Below are 16,721 nucleotides of genomic sequence, written 5' to 3'. Positions count from 1 at the left end.
TTTAATTTCTACTTTAGTTTTGAACTAGTAGCGCAGGTTCCTTAAGTTTTTTTGTGATTGGCTGCATGATTAATAAACAAAAGATGCTGTCAGATACACAACAGTTGTCCCGCACAAGCACTGATTTTAATCACAGCACGAAGACATCCTCAACGAAATAAAAAATATCAGTTATAGGGATGGTCAATGAAGGCTCTGATTATTTTATTAGTTTTTCGACACCATGAGATGGATGAGGACGTCACCAAAATAAGAAGGGTAAACAAGAGTTAATATGAGACTGCAGACTGCAGGATGATAAACAGCTAAACAACATTATCCAAACAAAATTAATCGAAAAAAAATAATAATTTAAGACCTTTCACTCTCTGTCATTTAGTAACAGAACACAAAAATTAAAACATGATTGCTTGTTTCTTTGAACAGTCTGGGTTGCTGGATATCGTTGCTCCGTATCTGATAGTGGTGTTTTTTTGGAGGAGTGGAGGCAGTAAAATGGCAGTAAAATGGAGAAGATTATATATAACACATCAGTGGAAATGTAACTTTTATTCCCTGTTTATTTATATTATTAGGACTAAGCATCTATCTGAAGGTGATAATTGGGTTGGTTTTTTTTTTTTGCGCCTCAGATGCACAACAGTTTACCTCATTAGTCAGACTGAAGGTGATGCTAACTAATTCGTGTGGAAACTAATGCACTCAGCTCACTGAAGGTGTTTCTGTGTATTTATTTGTGATACAGAGTATAGGATTTATAGTGGTAAGAATAACAAATACCTTAAATGATGCTGCTTTCATCGATCAATATTGATGAGGGGGGTTTTTTATATTGAAATTGCAAATGTGTGTAATAAGACTGACAAGAACAACAGCAAACCTTTTCATAAATGATAGCAGTGATGATATGTTTGTCTCATATGTTCAGAAAACTAATCTGGACCATGAAAGTGTATTTTGTCTTTTGAAAATAAAAATGTATTTCCAAGGAGAGTTTTAATTTTCTCACTGACTTTTTTTCAGGTGAAATGGCATTAAAATCATTAAAGGCATCAAAGCATATTATCAATATAATTTGCCATTATATTCAACCTGTTCTATTAGGTCAATTAGCTATCTATGCAATAATCTGCACTTACATTTCTAAAATCTCTCTATATGACCAATAACATCAATTATCCTTGTCCTGCCGTCAGTCTGAGTGGGCCTACAGCAGACTGTCTCACATGGACTCAAATTCATCAATGCGTTGTTTGGTGTTGCCCTGACGAATCTGACGTAGGGTCTTGTATTTGTCACGGCCTGCCTTCACATTCTCAGCGTGGATCAGGTCATTGGGGGTCTTCTTGCTCTCGTCTACAGCTCCAGCCAGCTCAGTGCTCAGAAACTGAAAGAGAACACAAACACACAGTGAATGAAATCCTCTTACCTGAGACTCTTTAGGAGACTATTCAGAAGCCTTACCCCTCTCCCCTCACCCCTGTACTACCCCCAATCCCCATCTGAAAACACTCTATTGTCCATAGTTATTAAGTCCATTTTTGTATTGAGTCTTCAATGCAACATCATACGGTATCTTGTTTTGGCTGTGAGATAGAGAGCAATTTTATTTCAGTTGTAATAGGCTTAGGTCTGGATGAGATTTGCAACCAATAGAGTGATAATATACCTGCAAAAAGATTTAATTATATAGCGTGCACTTAATTCTTGGTAACATACAAGTTTTTGGTGGTGGCAATTAAGCTGCCATCTTTAAAACAGAGTCAAAACCTCTATACATATTAACAGGCAACGCAGCAAGTGTACCGAGACACTTTAAAGACAACAATGAACAGCCACAAAAATGTTCTTTCCATACCACAAACTGTATGAGGAAGGTCAAGGAGGTAGCAACAACCATAGCTGATAAGCTAAGACACATCACTCAAAGCACATATCTTCTAAGTGAATCTGAAGTCAGTGATTGAAAGCGAATGAAAGTGATTGAAAACAAGACCGAGTGAATGCACCATAAGGGTCTACAGCAGTGGTAGGCAAGTAGTGGCCTGTGGGCCACATTTGACCCTGAGGTTTTGACTGTTATAGTTTACATCAAAACTTTTACATAATTTTTCATAAATCTACTGTAGACAACAAATAAATTCAAGGCTCGTGTAAATCCCAACGAATAAAAACTTGTGACAACTAATATAATGAGTATCTGTACAAGCTTTTGTGCCAGTACATCTTCTAGATGCCAAGCTATTTCTCTGAATATGTGAGAAATCTGACCTGCTGGTGACTCTAGAGGAAAAGTCAAGGGATCACCAAAGTCATTGGGATCCATCCTCTGGGGAACATGAATATCTCTACCAAATTTCATGGCAATTCATCAAGTAGTTGTTAAAATATTTCTGAACCAAAGTGGTAGACCGACTGACAGACAGACCAACATTGCCATCTATAGAGCCATGTCACTAACAAGGCTAAAAATGCAAGAGAGAGTGTGCTCATTTAATGCTATTATCCAGTGGCCATTAGAGAAACTGCCGACTTAGGGCAGTATCACATTTGCATTAGTATTCAGATCAAGTGGATCCTTTACAGAACATATCATTAACAGAACCTAACCTTTAATTAAAAAGTATTGAAGGCATTTTCCTATTCATGTGTCTGCACTCATGAGAGCTCTGGGACATCTTCAGGATTGCTATAATCTCTGGCAGAAAATGGTCTCTGACCTGAGGGTGAGTTAGATAACAGAAAATCTGTCAAACAGGACATTTCACTATATTCACTTAACCTTACCTTCAAGTTTTTCTGCAGTCTCTGGTTCTTCTGGGCCTCTGTTACTCTTTCCTCCTCGCTGCGATCACGGACCATGCCTGGAGAAGTCAGCTCAGCACTTGCCTCTGCGCTGCTCTCATCCGTCTCATCGTGATCATGCATATGAGGGTGGACTGAATCCTGGATGTGGACACCCATGAGTTTAGACTTCAGCTCCTCTTTGGTTCGCTCCAAATCAGCCTCTGCCATCATCGCCTGTCAACACACACGACTTGTAGTTAGGCACTGTGGTTATATATTAAAGTGCAATTAGATTTGTTCCAAACTGTAATATGTACAATTTGAAACATGGGTTACCCACTCTAAAAAACATATTTGTACCACAACACTGAAATAAATTAAGGTACTTTATGAATAAAATATAACTGGAGGTTCTCCAGACGTGTGACTCTTTCACCTCTTCATTTTAGTACTGTTAAAAGGGGCATTTGACCCAAAGAAAATGTATTTTTCTCTCTCCCTAAACATCAACACACTGTACTGTATATGTAAATCACACCAAAAATATGAAATTTAAATTTGGGTATCCTGTCTGTTCATTTTCAATTTGCATACACTTTAGGTAAATCTTGGGAGGGATCCGTCCTCTGTTGCTCTTCCTGAGGTTTCTTCCATTTTTTCCCCATTAAAGGTGCTGTTGTTATATTGGTCTACACAAATAAAATCGACTTTACTTAATGATACCTACAAAATTCACATAATAACAGTCTGAAAGTCTAGTGATATACTTCTTTGGTTGATGCCTTGCTTCTATTTTATCACTTAGTAGTGTCAGACATCCCTCTTTGCTCATGTTTGATTCATCTTTTATCTATCTCATGGTTCTTTCATTGATTCTCACCCTTTTCTGCCATCTATTTGTCTCCTCGTCCTTTTTCTTCTTGGCCTCTTCCAGCTGAGAGATCTTAGAGGTAAGCTCTGCCAGCTCAGTGGCCTACACACACGTGCACACAAATGGGAAGAGAGTTAACAGCGCTCCTCATCTTATTGTGCTCCGTCTGTGGGTGTGTATGTTTGTTAGTGAGAATATGTGTGAGTGTGTGTGTGTGTGTGTGTGTGAATGCATGTATCTGTTCAAATGCAGAATCACAGCTCAGGTTAATTTCTTTCAGTATCCTTAGGTATCACTTAATGATATGAATATCTTGACTTGTTTCTATCTTTTAGGTAAACTTGATACCATAATGAGCCCTTGATCACAGAAATTATATTAATAAATTGGTCTCCAGTTTTTAAACTTTTTAGGTTTGGAGAACATCCACCTGTATCATTTAATCTTTTTATTCGAAAATGAATTGAACCCAGCATGAAAGTGTATTGCGCACGTCTACCAGGCTTTCCTGGCTCTTCATCTGAGTATCAGACTGTTGTAGCAGGGCTGCTTTAGCCTCCACTGCAGCTCTGCGGTCTTTGTCCAGACTCTCAGCCTCCTTCTGTGCGAGTGTCCTCTCCTTCTCTAACTCAAGAGCCCTACGAGTCTGCTCCTCCAGCTCTGAAACACAAATGCACATGTGCTAACAAACATCCACCACATATACATAGACAAGTCAACATGGTATAAGCTTTGTATAAATCTCCAAATCAAAAATACTTCAATATACCAAGCCATTTTTTTAATGTTCTTAAACAGAAAAAAATAAAACCGAAGTTGAGAAAAATTTGTATTCAGAAAGTTGTCAGACCATCTTGAGCTCTCTTTGTCTGCTCTTCAATCTGTCTCAATCTCTCCATCAGCTCCATGGTCTCACGGGCAATCTTCTCTGTTTCCTTCTCAGCATTTTCTCGCTTTTTTTTCTCAGTCTCGAGCAGAGCCCTGACAGGAGAATTGTGAATAAATACACATCTGAAAAAACTATATCTCCTGACAGTTCTCTCTTTTCAAGCAGAGAGAACACCCTGTAAACTGTAAAAAAATAAAGAAAATAATAAATAAATTAATAAATAAGGCGTCATAATTTCCTCCTTTCTTACCTTTCCATCTGCCTCTTGTTCTTCTCCTCCCTGGCCTGGGCCTTCATCTGCTGCACCTCGATGGTGTCAGGTTTACGTCTGCGCATGTACAGGTCATGGTTCCCCATACACAACGCCAGGATACGTTTGTTGATGCGAAGACGGGGTACATAGAAAACAAAGTCCTTTAACACACAAAAAAAACATTAATTATATATTGAATGATTTATGACACATCATTAGGATCTCATCTGTTTTACAGTAAAACATATGTTAAAATAATTTGGTGGGACTGTTCAGTTTTTTGGGGGAATTTTACTATTTCCTAAACTCTTGGATGCTTTCATTAAGTCTGTGCATGCAGTCAGAAGGCATCTTGAATTGTGGGGCTAAATTCATGTTTGTGAATGAGATCAAGTGGTAGCTGCTCTCTCATTACATTACTCACTGTAATTTATGCATTTGGAAAATTGGTAATTTCACCAGTAACAAGCATATGGGATTCTCTTGCATCTTTTTATAGCCACAGTGAATTAATAATGATAAGCATATCTTTGAAGAAGTAATTGTAGGATCTTGTTTGTAGTTGTGAAAATGTTTTCATTAAAAATGTTAATGCTAAGATAATTAGTACTAAGTATTCAACCCTAAGCACTGGAGAAGGAAAAGCTATTAATCCTGCATCCATGAACTTAGTTAAACTAGGATAAACTAGTTCAACATATCATCAAGCTGCAGAAAGGCATTCAGTTTGTCTGACTTTAGGCATGTCAGATAAATAGCAGTCCCCCCCCCCCCCCCCCACCCCCCCACCCCCCTCCACCCCAAATAGGCCTAAACCATCCTTTTAAGTGTTCCTGGCAAAAAAGACATGACCGTATTTCATGTAGTGATGTGCTTCATAAAATCTGTAGCTGCTGCAGATAAATACTTACTAAGAAGCACTAATAAAAGTGTTCTTGCATACCGGAGCTTTCTTGTCGATTGGTTTGATGACGAACTTCTTGTCATTGAAGGAAATATTTCTGATTTCACTCCAGGGAAAGCCAATCTTTGGGGTCATCCTGTAAAATATTGGTATGACTTACCATTAAAGTATGGTACAGTTAATGAAGTTATCATGTTTTTACACTCTAAACATAGTTATGACATGAACAAAACATCAAATAAAACAATACTGAGAGTCTACAGCCAAGTTTGCAGCTCTGCAAAGTTGTACTCAGGCAAAGCAGTGCTTTGAGCTAAATGCTAACATCGGCATGCTAAAATACTCACAAAATAATAATAAAATACTCTAATGGTGTATAATGTTTAACATATTCACCATTTTAGTTTAGTGCATTAGCATACTAGCATATGCTAATACACAAGTACAGCTGAGGCTGATGTCATTGCAAGTATTTGATCATAAATCAAAGTATTGGATGAAATGAAATTGTGAAATGACGACAAAGCAAAATGAAAAATTTAGGGGTCACAAAACTTATTCATGGTAATCCATCCAATGGTTATTGAGATATTCCACTCAAAACCACAAATGTCAACCTAATGGTGGAACTACATAAAAAGTTAGGAGGTCACCAAAACCATTAGAATGTATTGTCTGGGAACCATGAAAGTCTATACATCATTTTTGTGTCAGTCCATCTTCTAGCTGTTGAGATATTTCACAAGAAAAGTGAAAACTTTCACCTGCTGGTGGCACTTGAGGAAAAATAAGAACACCAAACTCAGTAGGATTTATCCTCTACAGACAATGAATGACTGTAAAAAATTTCATGGTGATCCATCCAATAGTTGTTGAGATATTACTGTCTGGACCAAAGAAGTGGACTGACTGAGGTCTGTCAGAGGCATATAGCATGTTCTTGAATTGTGACCCACTTGTCCTTTTTGTCATAGATGTTGAGTCCCAACGCGTCCACTCCCAACCACAACTCTGATCCTTTCTTGTTCTTGATGCTGAAGTAGTTGACCCCATACATCTCTAGATCCTGAGCTATCTTCAGGTATTCCACCATGGCGTCCTCTCTGTGGTGCGGAGTAATATTACAATACAATGTGCTACAGAACACCTGCTTGCAAAAAGTGCATTAATGGCCTTATGTAGTAAGACTGCAGTACCTCAGCATTCCCTTGTGCTCTTTATGCCACACCTGGATTCTTTCTTCCCACTGATTCTTATTCAGCTTGTGCTGCTCTAAAACCCTGGTTTTATCAGGAAAGAGGACACAGCAGTTAGAATTCAGATGACTGAATAAAGTTAAACTTTTGTGAATACTGATGTCCCCAGGACTTACTACCTTTGTGGCAGCAGCTTCTCTCTTGTAAGGTATCCTGGTACATGATAGTCTTTCCTGTAGTCTCCATGTTTGACCTGGACTGCATATGAAGCCAAAAGCACTGCAGTCTCAGGTGGACAATATATGTCATCATTAAGGATGCTCTCTTTTACCTAAGACACAAAATGACAGAAATACCTGTTTTAAAACACAAATCCCTTATGTAACATGGTGATGTCTGTGTAAGGTTGTCATACATGACGATATTAGTGTTAATGTGACTTGCAGAGAGAGAAACCCTGTGTGTTCTGATGTTTATTTTGTGCACCTGGATCCATTTTTTGTGTGCATGTACTCCCTTATGGAGGGATGTGAGGGATCTGCATGAGTCATCATGAAACCACACTGGTCGTTAAGAGAGTTTATCGCATTTGTTTGACTGAGATTCCATATTTATCTTTGCATCTGCAGGGTTAGTGTACCACACTTGCATAAGACAGCGTTATTTACAACTGTGATATCCACTTTGTCCATATGTTTATAATCTTTTCCTAATAATGAGTGTTCAACTGATTGTGGGTTGTTATTTGGCATGAATTTTACTGCTCTTTCAGCAATATGCACAGTAAATTTTTGTGTGAATTGTGAAAACATCACTGCTCTTGTACATGTATTCATCTCCAACCTGCAGAAAGAAGAGCCGCTGCGTTGCCTCCTGGATCAGTTCATCTGCCACATCCTCAGGGTAAAACTTGCCCCTGAATTTAATCAACAAAGGATTGTCCCTCTTCACATCTTGAGCTGTCACCTGGGATTGGCACCCCATCGCCAACGGGTGCCGAAATGAAGAATTAGATGCTAGTTAGCCTCAATGGGGAGACACAGTAGGATTACCAAAACTACAATCATGATTACATCTTAATTTAAATCCAGCTGTCAGGGGAGTGAAGTTATGCCATCAAGGGATGTAAGACACACAAACTTTCTCCTCACCCTCTTGTTCAGCTTGAGCCAGGTGGAGAAGCCTTTGCTGTCCTGATACTGGAGGCCAAAGAACCAGGTTTCCCTCAACCCAATTGTCTTCACTATCTAAAAATAACAACACATAACATGATCACACATTTGTCCATCCAATTGTCTGTTTGTTTGTAACTTACAGCGTACCTGATCAAAAAGCTGTTTGCCAGTCGTGCTGGGCAGGATGGCAAACTCCAGCTCAGCATCCATGGTTGTAACTCGGACATTTATCTGTCAGAGAAAACACTCACACTGAGATACAGGAGGAAAAGATCCTGTTTGTGCAATCATCTGTGTCACTGGACAAGCATCAAGGAGCATGCAGAGCAACAACTGGGTGGAAAGAGCACTACTAAATTTGTAATAACTTTGTTGGTTCTTTGAAACAATGGTAAATTTGTTGGTTTTTTGACAGCAAAATGACCAAAAAGAGTGTTTCTTACATTCTTCTGTTCAACCAGGAGCATCCAATCACAAGAGGTTGGTGGGGACTACAATCAAAAAATGAAGCCCACAGTATATTTTAGACTTTACTGAGAACATGGGGTTCATTCCATGATGAATAAGTATTAACGATTGGGTAAAAACATTGTCACCCATTTAGCGTTAATATCTTGCATAGTAGTATCAAACCATATACACATATCTATAGTTAGTTGGTACAGACTGTAAAATACTGTAGAAAAAAAGCAGCAATGAGGAGAAATTGTTTGCTCCATTCCTCATAAACCTTTCTGAGATTTATAAAGCAAGGAAGGCTTTCTTTAGTATCTATAATAATAATAATAATAATAATAATAATGTACCACAGCCTTACTGAACAGAGAGTTCCCATGAATATTTATGAAATCCCAACTTTGCTTCTGTATATGTCTATGTAGATAATGAACAAATTAAAAACATCAGGAAACAGTGTATGATTTTATACACTTTGCTCTAAAAATCTTCCTTAGGTTTACGGACTAACGCCTTCTTGTAGCCTTCAAATTACAGAGCAAGTCCACAAATTCCAATCAAACCACTACAGTTTCAACTTAAATGTTTCAACCAAATATGAAACATAATGAAAATGAAAATATAAACAATTAAAGGTAGCTACTTACAGTTGACATTTGTGTTTTTTTAATCTGTAGCCGAAACACTTCTTCAGAGAGGTACTTGTAGTAGCCTTTTCGCTGTGGAGTCATATGAAACTGCTTGCAATACCAACAAGGATTAGACTGAATGAGAATGGACCATTGTATTGTTCCCAAGTACTTCTCTCTTATTTAATCCAATGGCAGACATTTTAGAGAGGCAGCCTTCATCTGAGAACCCTTTTCCTCCTATATTGATTAGGTTTTGTCTGTGTATCACTCATTTAGGACCTGGACTTGATCTTTCTTCTAAAAGAATTTAGACGGGAACAGAAATCAACAGTAACTCAGCAGCACCTGATGTTCCAGTAGCAGTGAAGTTCCTGCTAATCTAATAATCCTTTCAGTTCATGATTTAAGCAGGTGTTATTGTGGCAAACACTGATTTCAGGGTTGGTGTGGTGGTGTGTTTGTTTTGCAGGCCACTAACTGCTCATGATGTAACAAGAGAATATCTGTGGAGACCATAGCCAGGATTTTAGAAATACTAATATTTGTTCAAGGAGCCCCCACACCCACCCATCCAGTGTTTTACTCAAGCACGGTGCAGAAGTACAAGTCTATGTAAACGCTGTTCCACGTTATTAACCTTTTCTTCACTACATTTGAGATGGAAATTTTGCACTTTTTGCTCCACTACTTGACAGTTGTAGTCACACTAAGTTACAGATAAAATAAATACAATATACTACTATGGGAAAAGCAACCCAACGGTAGCTATGTAATATTGTTTATGTTTAACTTATTAACACATTGGTAACAAACCAATATTAGAGGCTAATAAAAGGCTAGTATATCACTGTACATCCTTAACAAGTATTATAACTTTTGATGCTTACTTTGTTTTTTGCTTATAGGCCTACTTCCATTATATTAAAACTATAGTGTTAATGTATTAATATAATGATATAGGCTACTAATATTTGAATGCAACACTTTTACTTGTAAATTAGTATTATGATACTTGCAGGATCTGGAGCTCTTTCTCTAATTGTAGCTGAATCCTGGTAGCTAAAGTGACAAAGTTAACTTCAGAAAGAAACTTGGTGCATTTCATAAACATTACATGCTAATGTTAATTTGTTTCCATCTCAATGTGACAGACAGTTTAAGGTGTTGGTTCTTAAAGTGGGTTCTGTGGACCCCCAGTGGTCCTTGAGGGGGTTCTAAGGGTCCCCAGCAAAAAGGGGGGTAATTTATTTTCACGGTAATTCCATCCATGAGTAACACAATGACAGAATGTATGACTATTTTGGTTTATGGGTTTCATATACTTTCTGTAATAAAACATCTAAAAGCAAAAATCAGATGGGGACCGTGGGACAAAGTCTTATCAAATGGGGGTCCGTGGTCTAATTAGGGGTCCTTGATGTGAAAAAGTTTGAGAACCACTGGTTTAAGGGAAATGGATACTTTGTATATCAGTTTAATTACAGGTTGTGTGCGGTAGAGAGCTCACACACACACACACACACACACACACACACACACACACACCTCACGTAGCCACGGGTTCACATTGCGGGCGCGTGCTCGTGTGCGCGCTCACACAGGCTGTTGTGTTTTTAACAACAAGGAGACCACTGTGGCCTTTACGGTGACTGAGCTGGCCGGCTGAACGACACGGACTGTTTAAATCATGGCAGACGAACAAGAAATCATGTGCAAATTAGAAAATATCTTGGAAATACGGTAAGACTCGGATATTGAATGAAAATGAATGGTAGCCAGGTGTTTGAGAGACGCTATCTTAGCTAACATTAGCAAGCCACGAACAAGCCCCCTGGCTTCGCTTTTGTTTCTGAGTTAGCTCCTATTAGCCGGTCTGCTGCGGACCCTTTCTTTAATGGCTTTCTGCCATTGTCGTCTTACGTTAGCTTGTCTTCCGATACTAGGATTGGCAAGCAATCACTACAGGCTAATAAGTAATAGATAAATACACACAAGTTGTAGCTTTTGTACGTGTTCAAATCATACATGCATCAACCTTCCAGATGTGTATCAACAGAATGCCAGATGTGCGCCGCTAATTATTGGTGGTTAAGCTAGCTAGCTACTTAGCTGGCGAGCTTAGCAACCTGTCACTCAACACGGTGTTTGTTTACCTTGATGTTTTCTTTGCAGCAACGCTTAATACCGGAGTAACAGATGTACTATACAGTGATTCATGTACAGAATACATTAATTCACGTAGGAGTAATTAGTCAATTCACTTGTTACGTCTACTAATTATACAGAAATTGAAAGCATTGTATAACAGATGGAATATGTGTGGTGTTTTAGATCTTGTTTTCGTGAGGAAATCTGTCTCTTTTTATCTGCATCTGTGAGGGAGATAACCTGTCAGCTTGTGTCTTTTGTCTATGCCGCTGGCTACAGGAACAAGACTATCCAGATGCAGAAGATTAAGTCTCGTCTGAAGATTGAGTTTGAGGCTCTGGAATCTGAGGAGAAGCATTTAAAAGAGTACAAACAAGAGATGGATCTCCTTTTACAGGAGAAGATGGCACATGTGGAGGAGCTGCGGCTCATCCATGCAGATATCAATGTGGTGAGTGCCACATTCAGAGATAAGCACTCTCTATATAGGAAGTGGCACTAAAATCCCACTTCAGTGTTTAGATGAGTAAAATTTAGCATCAACATTGAGAGTAATGATGTAGGACAAACATATATCTATAACTGTATCATATAATACAGATATAGTGAATGCATTTCAGTGTCTGTATTATAATATATTGACTATTTGTGTTAGCAACTACCAGTTTCAGGATTTTAAAGTTTGTAGCGTGTATGAGGAAGTTGCACGTGTACTTTCTCTTATACCTAATCCTGTCCTCTCAGATGGAGAGCACCATCAAGCAGTCAGAGAATGACTTGAACAAGCTGCTAGAGACGACTCGCCGCCTGCATGATGAGTACAAACCTCTGAAGGAACATGTTGACGCCCTTAGGATGACTTTAGGTCTACACAGACTCCCTAACCTGAACGAAGAAGAGGAGAAGCTGTCTCTGGAGTCAGTATACACACACACACACACACACACATGCATGCACACTGAATTCCTTTGAGAAGATGTTGTGTTGCTTGGTACCTTAATTTGAGAACTAGTACATGTTTACAGTCATGTTTTATATCATCTTTAGGTCTCATAAAATATTCTTGTTAACGCAGAGGTTTTTGCAGCCAATAATTGATGAAGAGTATACTGAAGTTCAGAAAACATCAGCGAATGTTTACCCATTTACAGAAACTGAGAATTTCCACCCAGTCGAAGAGAACTAGTCCAGTGCAGTCCCAAAACATACTGAAGCATTGCTTCGGTCTATTAATAAGGATAGTTTATTCTGCAGTAAACAGTTGCTGAACTACAACCATGCAGTAGTATCAGTGCTCAGCTAGATATAATTCATGACCTGATGACAGCATCTGTCACTGCGTCACTGCGTCAGAGTGACTCAGCAACAACAGAACTACTGGAAATTTGTTACTGATATGTTATTATTATTGAAGATGTTAGTTATGTAATAGGCCGACATGAAATCATGTGGATCACTTTTTTTGTTACTAGGGTTGCACACAAACGGCCTTAAAATATTTAGACACAACCAGAGGACAGAGAGTGATTTGGTTATTATTTAAAAAGGCATAAGAGGAATTCTGTTAATGTGATTTTGACGGCGTTAGACAACTTATATTTTCTCATATTTGAGATAAAGCAGTTCACTGAGAGAGATCAGTCTAATGTACAGTAACTATTTCTATTTTTTTCTGTCTCTTTCGATAAGGATGAGGAGTGTCAGTAAACAAAGTAGGGCAGGGAATCCTACATCAGATGTCTTGAGACCAAAGATTTCACAAATGAATCTGTAGTATTAAATACAAATTTTGGATTACACTTATTAGTAGAGAAAGTTCAGAAAACTTGCTTGCTTTTGCTTACATTTTTATGTTCAATGATTTTCATATGTTCATATTGCGCCAATTTTGTTAAGCTCCCGTAACAGTCTAACTTTAAGCAATCATTGCTTTATTTACATAAAAGTGTACAACACACCAATGTTTTTTGACCTGCATTTTCCTGAAGCAAGATGATCTAAGGTTGAGGAGCAAAGTCCATTGAAACAATTACATAATCATTAGTCAATCATATGAATTTTTTCTTCCATCACAACAAAATTCAGGCCCAGTTTTCCTGTAATTGTTCTGTTGTTGATCTGGTCTTTCATTCAAAGGTAGAGCTGTAAAGATGTGACATTCCTGTCCTTCCCTAACATGACAATACATAGCAAATTTCCAAATGAATTGTCATTTTTTAAAATTTCGGTTGGTAAAGAGTTTTTTTTTTTACATCACCTCCAATTGAAATTTTCTTGACTTTATTCGTGAGGAAGTGTGCTGAACCGCTGCTACTGCACGATGACAGCATTGTTGGCAGACCGGCCTCTCAGCTTGGCCGTGTGCTGTGTGGAAGCTCAGATGATGAGTTCATTTCTGGCCAGGTGTTCGTCTTCTCTTTTCCCCCGTCTTGGCAGCGCGCTCCCTGATGTTCCCTGAGTTTATGAGATCCTTAGAAAGTTGTGGCTCACCACTGTTGTTCTTCAGTGGTTTTCTTTTGTAGACAGGACTCGACACAGCGAGAGAGTAATGAAGGTGTCTGTGGAGATTTAAAACTATCAGTTGCACATCTTGCTGCCAGCAGAGTAATTTTGCCTATTAGAGCCCACTGTAATTGTATTTCAAGGTGCGATGGAGCAACTTTGAAGAAAATTAAATCACACCTCACAGGCCTGTGGGGTGTTAGGTACATTTTTATATCTGCACGAAATTGAGCACTCTACACCTCAGTGTTAGCAAAAAAAAAAAAAAAATCCAACTGAAATATTAACTTATATAAAAACAAGACTGACATTGAATTCATACCATTAATGTGAAATATGACATGGTGCTTGTAAATATGCATTAATGTTCATAGCTTCAGTGGATCATTGTTACAGAAAATATAAACCTTCAAATTTGTTCTGTGAATGCTCAAAGTTCTACTCTATCACAAACCTATTTTGAGAGAAACCAGAGAGCGTAATGAAATAGGATATCACTTCTTTTTATTTTTGAAAATGGGCCAGTCAGGCATAAAGTCCAAGGCCAAATTTCTCTCCCAGCCCTCCCCTCCCCTGCCCACACACACAGAGACACACTCACATGCATGCGAACACTTTCACAATGACTGTACTTTTGCTCAGGGGTGTACATACAAAGAGAATGTGTGAGCTTGACAATACTGTTCTCCAATTTAAGTCTCTTTTGTGTATTTGGTTTTGTTCGTCCACGTCTCTTGATACACAGCATAGATGGGATAATCTCAACTGTAGTATGATTTATAAGCTCCAAATAAGAATCACAGCTAGCCATGTGTCTTTCTTTCTTTGCTTTGAACAGTTACTTTGAGAAGCAAAAAGCAGAGTGGCAGAAGGAGCCACATGAGCCCGCCATCCCAGAATCCCTTGCTGCCGCTGCAGCAGCAGCACAGCAGCTCCAGGTGTCCAGGAAGCAAGATGCCCGCCAGACGGCCACCTTCAGACAGCAACCCCCACCTATGAAGGTATTGCTCATTACAAAGTAAAATATCTGCAGAAAGGATGTTAAAAAAAGTAAAATAAGTAAGTTTAAATAGTCAGTGGATTGTGAGTAGATAGAGAAGTAATTTTCAATTAAACAGTTAGTTAGGCTTCTTTCTTGAAAAATGAAAAACCACCCATTTTAACTTCCAAGATGTAACTGGCTGAAAGGATGTTGTAGAAAATGGTAAGAAAACAAAGTCAGACAACACCCTAAATCTTAACAGAAGAACAGACTTTGTCAGAGACAACTGACAGAGTTACTTGCTTATTGCTGATCTCTACAAGACAGCAAGGACATAATATGAAGTGATTACTCTAAATTCCTCCTCCTGCCTCCAGGCTTGCCTGTCCTGCCACCAGCAGATTCATCGTAATGCTCCCATCTGCCCACTGTGCAAGGCCAAGAGTCGCTCCCGCAACCCAAAGAAGCCCAAGAGGAAGCCAGATGAGTAGATCCGACTCTACCTTCAGATCCATTAGGGTTTAAAGGGAACTGACCCAATACACTGATCTAAGATCAGTCATGTACATTACCGTATATGGCTGAAATAACAGATCTGTGCTTCAGGACAATTTCCACACACAGCCCCCACTTTAACAAAATGTATTTGTTCCTAACCTGTCAACAACCGATCAAGGATCTGGTAATGTCTTCGTTGTTTGTTTTTATCAGTGCTTTGGATGTGTTTATATGTAACTGTATGACTTCCATAGTAGGTTTACTAGCCCCTAACCACGTAACTGCAATAATGCAAAAAGAAACTTGACAAAACGTCCAAATAATTTTGCCCATGTTACTATTGTTTATTGCCTTAGATATCGTACTGTATTTCCTTTTTTTGTGTTTGTTTTGCAATGCATGCATGCTTCCATGGTCGTCTATTGTGTAATTTTTGTGCCATTATAAAGATCTAATAGGTTTAATTGCAAAGTTAAATAAAACACAATGTTGTTTTAATGTTTACAGTGTTCAAGTGACCACAGAACTGGAGAAAAAAAGGCCAGACCCATTCGCTTTAAATAGTGTTGTGTGTTAAACTTTAATACAGTGATATGAAAATAAATGGCTGTTTTGTACTGACTTTGTTAATATGTCATTTTTTATGTTTTCGGGTTGTCCGTCCGATCTATTCTTAACGTGATATCTCAGGAACGCCTTGAGGGAAGTTCCTCAGATTTGGCACAAACGTCCACTTGGACTCAAGGATGAACTGATTAGATTTTGGTGGTCAAAGGTCACTGTGACCTTACATCCGTCCCATTGTCATGAATGTGATATCTCATGAACGCCTGGAGGAAATTTCATTACATCTGGCACAAACGTCCGCTTGTACTCAACGATGAACTGATTAGAAATTTGTGGTCAAAGGTCACTGTGACCTCACAAAACATGTTTTGGCCATAACTCAAGAATTCAAATGTTCATTATGACCAAGTTTCACACAAATGTCTAATAGAATAAAATGACATTTTAATAAAATGTCAAAGGTCAACTTCACTATGACATCATAATGTTGTGCAAAAAACACTTCTGACCATTATTCAACACCATAACTCAGGAACAGGAGGGCAGATTGTAACCATATTTCACATTTGGTGAAAGCTGAATTGGTGACACTAATCTTGGGTTCCCACTTTGAAACTGTGGTGATTATATAGATCTTCTGTGCTGCTGGGTTGAAGATGTGTGTGAAGAATCCACATTTTACATATTGTAGCTTCTTTGCAGCAACATCCACATCTGAAGCATTGTCTACTGTCATGGCTGATGATCAGAATCAGCTGTATTGGCCAAGCATGTGAACATATACAAGAAATACACATAATACCTTTTATTAAAATCCGTCAAAGTCTTCATCTTCAAATATATGAGTCTGGACAGACATGG

General features: G+C 38.5%; 2 protein-coding genes across 6 annotated transcripts; one reads left to right on the top strand and one right to left on the bottom strand.

Annotated features, from left to right (window-relative positions):
* Nucleotides 1-70: 70 nt before the first annotated feature.
* LOC122990593 (moesin-like) lies at nt 71-10,382 on the bottom strand. 4 transcript variants are annotated; one of them, XM_044363975.1, is made up of 15 exons: nt 9,179-10,382; nt 8,519-8,566; nt 8,223-8,306; nt 8,052-8,147; nt 7,744-7,866; nt 7,080-7,231; nt 6,901-6,984; nt 6,661-6,807; nt 5,744-5,840; nt 4,798-4,961; nt 4,509-4,639; nt 4,152-4,318; nt 3,668-3,760; nt 2,788-3,021; nt 71-1,387 (listed from the first exon to the last, which is right to left on the bottom strand). In XM_044363975.1, the coding sequence occupies exons 1-15, from the start codon at nt 9,260-9,262 to the stop codon at nt 1,223-1,225; spliced, it is 1,869 nt and encodes a 622-aa protein (XP_044219910.1). In that variant the 5' UTR covers nt 9,263-10,382; the 3' UTR covers nt 71-1,222. The 4 variants fall into 4 exon arrangements, with proteins under 4 accessions (XP_044219910.1, XP_044219912.1, XP_044219911.1 ...); XM_044363976.1 differs by having other exon boundaries at nt 72-1,387; nt 4,158-4,318; XM_044363977.1 differs by lacking the exon at nt 8,519-8,566.
* Nucleotides 10,383-10,715: 333 nt separating this feature from the next.
* zc4h2 (zinc finger, C4H2 domain containing) lies at nt 10,716-15,914 on the top strand. Of its 2 annotated transcripts, XM_044363979.1 has the most exons (5): nt 10,728-10,903; nt 11,591-11,762; nt 12,056-12,228; nt 14,652-14,814; nt 15,173-15,914. In XM_044363979.1, exons 1-5 carry the CDS (start codon nt 10,851-10,853, stop codon nt 15,284-15,286), a joined length of 675 nt encoding a protein of 224 aa, XP_044219914.1. In that variant the 5' UTR covers nt 10,728-10,850; the 3' UTR covers nt 15,287-15,914. The 2 variants fall into 2 exon arrangements, with proteins under 2 accessions (XP_044219915.1, XP_044219914.1); XM_044363980.1 differs by lacking the exon at nt 14,652-14,814 and having other exon boundaries at nt 10,716-10,903.
* The last annotated feature ends 807 nt before the right edge of the window (nt 15,915-16,721 follow it).

Source organism: Thunnus albacares, chromosome 10 (assembly GCF_914725855.1).
Source record: "Thunnus albacares chromosome 10, fThuAlb1.1, whole genome shotgun sequence".
NCBI lineage: Eukaryota > Metazoa > Chordata > Actinopteri > Scombriformes > Scombridae > Thunnus > Thunnus albacares.
The sequence above is the reverse complement of the archived record's forward strand: the minus strand, read 5'-3'. Positions and strand labels throughout refer to the sequence as shown.

Excerpts from the sequence above, each read along its gene's own strand:
- zc4h2 (XM_044363979.1), top strand. The coding sequence starts at position 10,851 with ATGGCAGACGAACAAGAAATCATGTGCAAATTAGAAAATATCTTGGAA. Across the intron at positions 10,904-11,590 it reads GAAAATATCTTGGAAATACG|GAACAAGACTATCCAGATGC; the intron begins GTAAGACTCGGA and ends CGCTGGCTACAG. Across the intron at positions 11,763-12,055 it reads TCCATGCAGATATCAATGTG|ATGGAGAGCACCATCAAGCA; the intron begins GTGAGTGCCACA and ends CTGTCCTCTCAG.
- LOC122990593 (XM_044363975.1), bottom strand. The coding sequence starts at position 9,262 with ATGACTCCACAGCGAAAAGGCTACTACAAGTACCTCTCTGAAGAAGTG. Across the intron at positions 3,761-4,151 it reads GCCAGGAAAGCCTGGTAGAC|GCCACTGAGCTGGCAGAGCT; the intron begins GTGCGCAATACA and ends ACGTGTGTGTAG. Across the intron at positions 1,388-2,787 it reads GACTGCAGAAAAACTTGAAG|TTTCTGAGCACTGAGCTGGC; the intron begins GTAAGGTTAAGT and ends GTTCTCTTTCAG.